General features: G+C 36.8%; 1 protein-coding gene across 1 annotated transcript; it reads left to right on the top strand.

Annotated features, from left to right (window-relative positions):
- Positions 1-147: 147 nt before the first annotated feature.
- Positions 148-10,980, top strand: LOC127427594 (probable glutamate receptor). Its single transcript, XM_051675270.1, has 10 exons — positions 148-272; positions 1,201-1,282; positions 3,305-3,336; positions 3,478-3,657; positions 4,040-4,266; positions 4,398-4,495; positions 7,109-7,326; positions 7,426-7,645; positions 8,033-8,277; positions 9,518-10,980. Exons 2-10 carry the CDS (start codon positions 1,216-1,218, stop codon positions 9,614-9,616), a joined length of 1,386 nt encoding a protein of 461 aa, XP_051531230.1. The 5' UTR covers positions 148-272; positions 1,201-1,215; the 3' UTR covers positions 9,617-10,980.
- The last annotated feature ends 17 nt before the right edge of the window (positions 10,981-10,997 follow it).

Genomic DNA, 10,997 nt, shown 5'->3' with positions numbered 1-10,997 from the left:
ATAACATTTTTTAATACCGCCTGTTTAAAATATATTCTTAAAGGATATCTGATCTAAAATGACTTCCTTAAATCCATCTTCAGAATATTCTATCAACCCACTTTTCATTATGAGTGTTTGGATTACTTTCTCCACCCCCTGAAACTCATTGGCTTTTCCCAAATCTTTAGTGTGAACCTTTTAATTCATTATAAACCACACCACTGTCTTGCTCAGTGTCAGCAGCGCAGCCCAGCAAAGTGGAATTTAACAGCAGAGTCGCAGACATCTTGGTAAGTATGAGACGGGAGGGGTGGTGTGTGATTTACAGTTGCTGTAAAGTAATTGCATTTATGGCTTTTCATTTGAGCTATGTTGGATGCTCTAAAATGATTTGGCTGTCATAGTAAAAATACAGTGTTTTTCATGAATTGTCAAGACAATTAATGTCAGTGACCACCAGAAAATATTAAGCAACACGGAGTCATATAGATGTGGGCAGAAAACAAATATTGAACTTTTCTAAACAGATAGCTGTTTATAAATGTTTTATACATAGGCTATAAGTATTAAGATTTGTGGTTAGCATCTATTTTAATCAAACTAGTTATGCACTGTAAACCCTATTAATATAATTCTTTGAAAAATCAAGTTGTCTTAATTAACATTACTTGATATGTCAAGTTTTGGGCTCCTAACTCAAATATCATAACTTAAAATTAAGTTCCTTGAACTTATTGTTCTTAAAAACCAATAGACTTAAAATAGTTTGAGTGTTAATAACTCAAACTACTGAGTCCAGAATTGAGGCTATGGGGAATACCCACAATGTCTTGTGCTTTCATTATTTAATTATGTTTCCTTGGTCAAAGGGAACATATAGGGGCATTTAAACAGTTGTTATTAAAAATTCATAGAAGTTTTAGTTCTTTTGTAGTATTATTTATGTAGTATCATTAATAGCTGTTTTGTGTAATCTTCATTATTTAAGTTGTGATATTGTATAATTGCATCGAGTTACCTTAAACAGTGAAGTTTATTCTATATGAACACCAAGTTAAGTGAACTTAATTACACAAGTTACTCAAGTACACCATTACTCAATTCAGTTGAGGGAAAGAGTTTACTCAGTAAATTGAGTAGAGTCAACTTATTAGGGTTTTCAGTGTACAATATGTATTTTGTGTTTTAAATAATTCACATTGTCTATTTGGCTTGCAGGTCCAAATTAGCAACATGCGGAGATTTGTGTGGCTCTCTTTATGCATAGTCGTGCTGCTGGGGTCAGAGATCTGCATAGCAGGTATTACCAATGTTTGATTATTGAAATATGGATATGTGATGTGAAGTCATTTTTTTTTCTGTATTCACTGTGTTTTGTTGCTTCATATTAAATTGTATTCAGGTGAGTATGATTTAATCCCATCACACAGCACCTAAAATAATTTATTCTATTCCATTGCAGAATTGCCCTTCCTGAAAGGAATACAATAGGGGCGTTAGTTACTTTTTCTCCATCTTGTGTAATTTCAGAAACAGCAGCTATGATCAAATCTGTGCCAGCTCATCTTGTCTTCTCTGCATGAAGTTCTTAATTTCACAGGCCTGTCATATGATAAATAGCTGAACAGTAAGCTGGGCACACCATCAAATATGGTGACCATATCCTGCTTGGCACACTTCATACCCCTTTCTGATAGAGAGAAAGCCAGCCAGCTGAAACATAGTTATAAATCAATTCAAAGCCCAGAACAAGCAGAACAGTGTTTGAGACAAGCCAAGATATGACAGCACTTCGAGGAGCCTCTGTGTCTGTCATAAATTCAATAAGAGGAGCTCATGAGTGTCAACAACACTCTATGGAGTTGATGGAGCCCTGGGCTGAGCCTAAAGTCGAGCTTTAGATACTCATTGACTGCCCTTACCAGGCCTTCACGATCAAGTGAAAAACAAAACTAACTCCAATTAGTCACAGTTCTGCCCTGCAAATAGATTGTTTTCTTGCACTTCTTAGAAAGGAGAAAAACACAGCCAAACGTTGCGGGTTCCGGAAACCCAGAAGTAGCCCACGAGGGCATCAAACGCCGCCATCACATTCACTCATCATTATCTCACAGAGCCATTTTTTTTTTTCTTTGGCTAAAGATGGCTGCTGAACAAAAAGTTCTCAAATGACTCTGGCTAATTTGGGATGGAGCTATTTGTGACACAAATGCAGCAGGAAGTGAAGAGACTCCCAGCCAGTGATAGCAATAGAACTGATTTGGCAGATCAATAGAGGAGCTACTGAAATCTTGGCCATGACTCTCCATGTCAACTTGAGGTCATTGCTGAACAAACGCACTCTTTAAGAGATCTAAGGTTATAAAATGTGTATGCTCTGTAGGATGCTGTTTTGTTTACTGACATCAATCCATTCAAATTTCATTCAGCTTTGTGAAATGCTTTTTGATCGTAAGCTTTGAAGAACTCACCCCTCACAGAGTCTTCACTAAAACTTAAAGACCCCATAAAGTGGCTTGACAATCAGAGTTTTCTTTTTCTTTTGTAGAAACAGGAAGTTGAGGCAGGACATAACAAAGGACTCATCCCTTTTTTAATAGCTAATTCCCTTATTTACGCTAATTGTAATCACAGCCATGAACCATTATTTGCTACTTGTATTGCTAGTCGAAGGCAGGTGGCATTAGGGGGAGGGACATTCTTATTCTAGAGAGCATTTTACTGGTCAAAAATGGTTTATGCCCCTGTTTTTCACTGTACAACTTGCCATTGCAGTGTCTAGGCATGATCATGATTTCAAGCTTGATTACTCTTCCTAGTGCTTAACGCATGCGTAGAGTGCTAGATAGTGCTTGGAAGTGTAATCCTGCTTGAAATCATGATCGCCCAGGAGACTGCTGATGTCAAGATTTATAGTGGAAAGGAGTTATATTTTGGTCTATTCTCACCCAAAACCAATTAGATTGCTTCTGAAGACATTTATTAAACCACTGGAGTGGTTACTTTTATGCTGCCATTTGTGCTTTTTAGAGCTTCAAAATTGTGGTCACCATTCACTTGCACTGTATGGACCTACAGAGCTGAGATATTCTTTTAAAATTCTTAGTTTATGTTCTGCAGAAGAAAGAAAAAAGTCATACACATCTGGGATGGCATGAGAGTGCAAATGATAGTTTTGGGTGAACTATTCCTGTAAGTGCATATATCTGCTAAAGGTTTGATTTTAGGGTTAAGCAGCGTTTATTTAAAGCAACAAATGCCATAATTGTGCCATTACATGGACATGAATTGACATTTCGTGTTTTTTTTTTTTTTTTTTCAGCAAGGCAAGAATTGATAGTTACCACCTTAAAGGTATGGACTAAAATCACTTATAAACTCAGAGATGTGAAGTTATATTGTATCAGTACTATAATACACACTCTGTAATGTTTATTATGTTAGTATACAGGCTTTCCTGATGACTTCTGAAAATGCCAACTTTTTTCCTTTCAGCAAGACCCATATACAATGAGCAAAGGATCCCAGTTAGAAGGCTACTGCATGGATCTACTCTCTGAGCTATCTAAGAAACTGGGTTTCAAATACAAAGTTCATCTGGTGAAGGATGGGTCATATGGCCGGCAGGACGAAAGCGGAAACTGGAACGGAATGATTGGAGAGGTTGTTAGAGGGGTACGTGATGCATTTTAAATTTACAGGAAAATAGACAGGGATCATTTAGAATAGGGGTACATTCAGTCAGGTATATAACTAACCCAGACAGGGTGATCAGGTGATCTTGTATCAACCTGAAGGGGCTTATTTTGCGATAATGACCTACTGAGTTTAAATGATTTTGTTATGTGAGAAGAAAGAGTCATTATACAAAATATTTGACTGCAGAGTGCTACAACTGATCAATCAGAAAATTGATTGAACAGGCTCAAGTGTTCCTGAGCCACGTAATAATACACAATAATGCATATTGTGCTGCTGCATATAAATGTAAAATAAGCATGGTAATAAACAAGTAGTTTACATGACATTAATCCTCCCTTTCATTCTCTGTCCACAGGAAGCTGATATGGCGGTAGCTCCTCTCACTCTCACTGCTGCCCGTGAGAAGGCTGTGGGAATGACGAAACCTTACATGCAGACCGGAATCAGTATCCTCCTCCGCAAAGATATAGTTTCTGAAGAGGCCGGGTTTTTTGACTTCCTCTCCCCTTTCTCTGGGGAGACCTGGTTCGGCATCCTGATTGCATACTTTGTGACTGCAGTCTGCATCTGCATTGTGGGAAGGTCAGAATATCAGCGACGTATAATAAAACTGCTGCACAAATTTTCAGTTGAACAAACATGATTTCTGAATACAACATATGAACTTATCTGAACTGAAACTAAACTGTAGAGTTTTGTCTCTTTGTTTCAAGGTTGAGTCCATGTGAATGGAGCCAGCCTGAGACTGAGCCCAATCAATTCACACTTCTGCACAGCTTGTGGTACACTGCGGGAGCCCTGAGCCTGCAAGGTATTCATCCAAATGTCCTCCTTCTTCAAATATGGACAAACAAACACCTTTATACATTTCTATTCAGCAATTTTTCATTTGGATTACTTTCCTGTAGGTGAACAGAGGAATATTATAATAGACTTGAGTCAGGCCGTCAATGCACCACTCACCGCCAGGTGCAGCTTTGATCTCCACACGAAAAGCACTGCAGAACGCCTTGTATTGATTTTAACAAAACATCGCCTACATTATGATACATTGTCTGAACTGTCCGGTAATCATTGGCTGGTGCTTCGAAAGATCAAACAGTCAGACAGTCTCACGAAACGGGGTCAAAGTTGTTAGAACTTTGAGCGCCATGTTACAGCGCAACACCCGGGGCAATGCTGAAGCTGATTCTTCAATTCATAGAACTCAATCGCTGCGTTCTAATAAATGATGCTGCTGGAGGGCACTTCGATGGGAGAACAATCATGAAAGCCATGCTGTAAGGTTGTTTTAAAGAGAATTTCCAATTAAAATGAAGTTAAAAGTGAGTATTTTTGAGCCCCACACTTTTCAGTCCCTTCAGAGTTCTCACAGTATATGGTAAAGTCTTCAAAGGGAATAGGGCATAAGAATGATCACTTCTGAATGGAACGCACTCAATGTATTCGGCAACACCAGCGTGAGTCATGCGGAAGACCCTTAAAAGTCATAAAAGTTATCTTTACCTTGAGCGACAGGACATTTTGTTGATTTTCTATGGATTGCGTTTTGGATGGGACTATCTGTGAATCTGACGAATGGAAGATGGAGGGAGTGTTTGAGAGACCTATTTCTGTTGGCCCGAGGAAGCCAACATACTGTTATTCTACAAACTTGGTTTAGGGTTTATTCAAAATCCCTAAATCGGGACCAATATTTCTAACACTAACTCCTAGAACTTTTAAGATACATCCACCAAACCCGGCACAGACCTTCAGACCGTTCTGGAATAGTGTGATATGTCTTTTCTAACTGATTGGACTTATGGTTATCTCATAGCCGATAGTCAAAAATCTGAAAGTCCCATAGATTTACATTGACGGAATGTTCAAACGGGCCATTGGAATGCCTGCTAATTCAAATTCTAACTGTCAGAACATTCTAATGTAAACAAACCCACAGAAGGCCTTTGATCTGCTTTATGTAGCTTTCCATCTCTCTCTCTCTCTCTAACGATTTATCTGACTATCTATTTGACTTTCTGTCTGACTATGTATCTACAGTAGCTAGCTAGCTGGCTTTTTGTCATACTGTAATGTTTAGTTTAAACTAAAACTAGTTTAAACTTTCAGACAAGGCTTTGTCAAGCCAACATCAGTTGATAAGTTAATAACTGTTATTATCTTTGCAGTTACATTTGGTGACGTTAGTAGCTGTGGTGGATAAGTTACTCAAAAATAGTAATTCACCACAAATTACTTATTACTTCTCTAAAATTGTAATCAGTAATTTACAGTTTACGTCATGGGAAAAGTAGTGACATTTCAATTACTTTTAAGTTACTTTCCCAAACAATTTTCACAGAAGAGGTTTTAGTTTTTCTGCTTAACGCATTCAAAATAATGCCTACATTTTCTTTTTGTTCACTGTCATTGTCCCTTCAGCTATTACAGAAACACAAAAATACATATAAAATTCATGTTTTAAATGTATTTTACATTAATAATATTATTACTTTAGAATTGTGTAACCCAAGTAATGTACTTAAAGGAATATTCCAGGTTCAATACAAGTTAAGATTAGCACAAAAATGTATTTAGATCGTCCCTCCTTTTCTTTAATAAAGCAGAAATCTGGGTTACAGTGAGGCACTTACAATGGAAGTAAATGGGGCCAATTTTTGGAGGGTTTAATGGCAGAAATTTGAAGCTTATAATTTTATAAAAGCACTTGCATTAATTCTTGTTAAAATGTACTGTATGTAATATTTGAGCTTTAAAGGTTGTTTAAATCATAATTTTTACAGTCGTTTTAGGGTTTTAGGGTTTGCTGACATTAAGTCGTCGTGGCAACGAAGTTGTAAAATCGGCTACAACTTTACACAGAAAAGGTTAGAAGGTGATTTTATCACACTAAAATCATGTTAACACACATATTGTTTATGTCTTGTGGCTATACTTTAAAAGAAAGTTTATTTTTACATTCAAAGATTGGCCCCCATTCACTTCCATTGCCTCACTGTAACCCAGATTTGTGCTTTTTTTAAAGAAAAGGAGGGGCAAGTCAAAATACATTTTTGTGCTAATCAATATTATGCCACAAATGCTGTCGATTGAGCTTAACTTGTTTTGAACCCGGAATATTCCTTTAAAAGTAATTCAACTTGATTGAAAGTCAGTAACTGTAATCTGATTACAAAAATGTATATTGTAATGTGTTACACTGATATATATATATATATTTTTTTTATTTTTTTATTTTATTTTTTTTACTGAAATTAATTAGATTGCAGTAACTAATTACTTTGTTATCAGATTACACCAAACACTTCTGCAGAAATTACATGCTTCATGTTCAGTATGGATAAGTAACTTGTAGCTGGAATCACGCCTGGTAAGAACACGGGATAACATATTTTTATTTTATCTCTTTTTCTTACTGCAGGTGCAGGCCCTCACCCTAAAGCTGTGTCAGGACGGGTTATCACTTGTACCTGGTGGCTGTTTGCAGTCGTGTTGCTGGCCTGTTATTTCTCCAGCCTCAGTTCCTCTCAGGTGTCTGATTCTACACCGATCATGATAAAAGGCTTCGAGGACTTGGCTAATCAGGAAGTGATTGAATATGGAACGCTTGCAGGCTCCTCCACCCTTGCCTTCTTTAAGGTCTGATCACATGTTGAATCCAGGATGTTCTTATGAGTCAAATGAATTCCCAACTGATGTTACAGAAAATATTTCCTAAAATGTTGGCTTTTTGTACAGAACTCCAATAACCCATCTTACCGTCGCATCTATGAGCACATGGAGCGGAGGAAGAGTTTTGTGTCCTCCATGGATGAGGGTGTCCAGAGAGCAAAGGAGGGAAATTATGCTTTCATTGGAGAATCTGTGTCCCTGGACTTGGCTGTTGCACGCCATTGTGAATTGGTTCGTGCACATGAGGTCATCGGGATGAGAGGTTACAGCATTGTAACTCCTCTTGGTGAGATTTACTCATATTTGCCACTGAAATAAAGGTTGTTTTAATAGATTTAATGGATTACCTTTTATACTTCAACACAACTTATACAAATACATACAGTAATGCATACTTAAAGAATAAATTAAAATTCTGTATGACTCTATTTCATGGAACACAAATGAAGATATTTCAAATAATGTTCACGCTTATCATGTCTTGACAAAGTGAGCAGTGTGAACATTCTTCAAAAAAATTTTTTTTGAGTAAACGATGATAGAATTTTCATTTTCTGTGTGAACTATTCTTTTAAAGACAGCACAACATCTTAATGTTTCAAGCTTAACTGTGTTGTGCAGCGGTTTAGTCTGCAGTGAATGGATTTGATGCCACACACTTTTCTTGGAACAGGATCTCCCATGCTAAAGAATCTGAGTGTGGCGATCCTGCAGCTGAGTGAGGCAGGGGAGCTGGCTTATCTGCGTACTAAATGGTGGGCCAGTAGCTGTATCCCGGACAGTGCCAAAACCTCATCTCTGAGGGCCCATAGCATGAAAGGCATCTTCCTGGTTCTGGCTATAGGCCTTGGGATTGGAGTTCTGCTCTCCTTGCTTGAGCTCACCTCAAAATCTCGCAGTACTGCAGGAGAGCAGAAGGCAAGTAGCGCCAATATACACACAAACACACACATACGTTGGACTCTCCATAGACATAATGATTTTTATACTGTACGAACTATAGATTCTATCCCCTACCCCTAAACCTAACCCTCACAAAAAACTTTCTGCATTTTTACATTTTCAAAAAAACTTGTGGACACTAGAAATGTCCTCATAAATCACATTTATAGCATAGTACCCTTGTAATTACCAGTTTGTAACCTACATTTTTTTCCTTGTAAACCACCCAAACCTGCCCCCACACACACACACACACACACACACGCACACACACAAAACATAGACTTATATTAGTTTTATATAAATCTGATTATAATTTCAATAGACTAAACCTTTACTCACACAAGTTATTTAAAGTTTTATTAATTACATTTTGTTAAAAATGACAATTGCTATGAAATTTAAATGCGTTAATCTCAAAAATAGGCTAAAATATTTTTTGGAGTGATGTTGTATGAATAGCTCACCCAAAAATAAAAACATTCTCTCATCACTTACCCTCAAGTCGGATAAAAGCACCATAAAAGTTGACAATATCACACGTGCGCTATATTTCAAGTCTTCTGTAGCCATACAACAGCAGACTGAAATGTAAGTGTTAATTCACTGAAAATCTTTCTCTTTGCCATTAGAATATGGCACGCAAGCAACAACAACTTTGTTTACATAAGCACATCACAGTGAGCAAACCTAACTTCATATAAGGAGAGGACAGCGGAGAAGAAGAAATTGCACATAATCTTCATTGGTTCTTGCGTGTATTTGTCACTGTGGCAAATTTGAAAGAGTGAATGCAAACAATATTTTAGAAATAGGGCAGTCTTCCACATCCCCTTGCAACTGCATTTTTAGAATTTATAAAAAAACAGTATTTGCTTTATTTTTTAGTCAATTTAGATAATATTAATATAGATAAACAAATTAAAATGTTCCCGAATATTTCCCAGGGGTAGGTTTGTCAGATTTACCTCACTTTTGCAGACAATTTTGTCCACAAATTATAGTGAAGTCCCTCCCACAAAGACAAACTAAAATCAGAATAAACTACCTCACCAAGAAGTTCATGAATTTCAAATTGTTGCACTTGATTAGGTGATGTGAAATTCCTTGGTAGATTTCAATTGTGCAGTAGCCAGGACTGATTTTGATAAGAGGTTTTTATGCGTTATGAATATCAATACATTCAGTGAAAATAAGCCTGCTCTCTTCCAAACAGAAATCCTGCTGCACAGTTTTGACTCAGGAGCTGAGCCAGCGTTTGAGAATGAGCAACACAAAGAGAGACCAGGAAACCTCAGACAAAAACAAGGTTTAAAAGGTTTTACCACAATGATTTAATCCCAGTCTTACATAACAGAATATCTTTACTGTTCCTTAAAGGTGCACTCAGTAATTTTTCCCCAATTAAAAAAGTTTTACTCCTAAAGAAATTAATTGTAATTTTGAAACATATGTATAAAATCATGACCACTCACATGAGATGAGGACTCTGGTCATATCAGTAACCTTATAAAAGCTGCTTTATTCTACATGGGGCAGGGGCGCCCTCATGGGGGCTGCCATTTTAGAATCACACGACCAGCTGAATTCTACTCACTTAATCTCAGTTACCATCTTGTTATTGGACACTTTCACTTTTAGATTAAATTAATCATGGCTTACTGTGAATAGTGAATTTCTACAAATGGCATCTGTAACTGAAAACTATTGATTTTGAATGATGCTGCATCCACACCACTAGGTGTCACTGTAAGTCCAAGATGACATGAACAAAAAGTTACTGAGTGCACCTTTAAATTCAGATTTTCTGGATTATCCAAGTAGGTATAGCTGCAGGCCGGAGATCTCCAAATGGGGGCGGAATCTCAGAAATAGGGCTTGGTTTCTCCAAAAGGGGGCAGGGCTACTCCAAAATGGGATTATGCCAACTTCAAAAGGGGGAGACATCTCCACAGACAGTTAGGGTTAGGGAAAGGGTTAGGTAAGGGGCTCCCTATATCTTTGCTGGCGATTTGGAGCTCCCACCCCTTTTTGGAGCTCTGTCTGCAACTATACCCTTCTCGGATTATCTGGTGCTAGATATTACTATTTCTCAAGTTATAAGAAACTGTTTTATACATTTTAACTGGTTTAAATTAGTGTACTGAACTGAGTTCAACAAAATTTTAACTTTTTTTTTTTTTTTTTTACATTTAAATCAACCTGTCTTTTCAGTGAAGATTTTACCAATGAGATGCCTATCAATTTCAGTCTGGATGTAAAATCTCATGCATATTTGTATTTTTTACAGTTGTTGATATTAGATGATTATCATAAATTCCTGCTGAAATGACATAGAAACATAATTTGTATGCATAATAAGGTATGGCAGAAAGCTAAAAAGGAGTTCAATAAAACTTTATTAACAAATTCTGTACTGCATGGGAAATGTTTCAATACAGAAATACAAGAAAAAGCCTATAAAAGTAAGAGACAAACAACATTTTGCAGATGTGTTATTTTAAACCAAGCAAAATTTTAAAATAACACTTTCTCTGACAAGGATTTAAGAATAAAACATTGTAAACTTACAAAATATAATGTTATTTAAAAGATCATCACATCTTACTGTCACAAAAGAGGCATTGGTTCTGGCACCATGTTTATTAATGAATTAATAAACTTGATCTAACCCCAAAAGTGTGAGTTTGTTTAAA

The sequence above is a fragment of the Myxocyprinus asiaticus genome, chromosome 37 (genome assembly GCF_019703515.2).
Source record: "Myxocyprinus asiaticus isolate MX2 ecotype Aquarium Trade chromosome 37, UBuf_Myxa_2, whole genome shotgun sequence".
NCBI lineage: Eukaryota > Metazoa > Chordata > Actinopteri > Cypriniformes > Catostomidae > Myxocyprinus > Myxocyprinus asiaticus.
The sequence above is the reverse complement of the archived record's forward strand: the minus strand, read 5'-3'. Positions and strand labels throughout refer to the sequence as shown.

Excerpts from the sequence above, each read along its gene's own strand:
- LOC127427594 (XM_051675270.1), top strand. The coding sequence starts at position 1,216 with ATGCGGAGATTTGTGTGGCTCTCTTTATGCATAGTCGTGCTGCTGGGG. Across the intron at positions 1,283-3,304 it reads GTCAGAGATCTGCATAGCAG|CAAGGCAAGAATTGATAGTT; the intron begins GTATTACCAATG and ends TTTTTTTTTCAG. Across the intron at positions 3,337-3,477 it reads TGATAGTTACCACCTTAAAG|CAAGACCCATATACAATGAG; the intron begins GTATGGACTAAA and ends TTTTCCTTTCAG.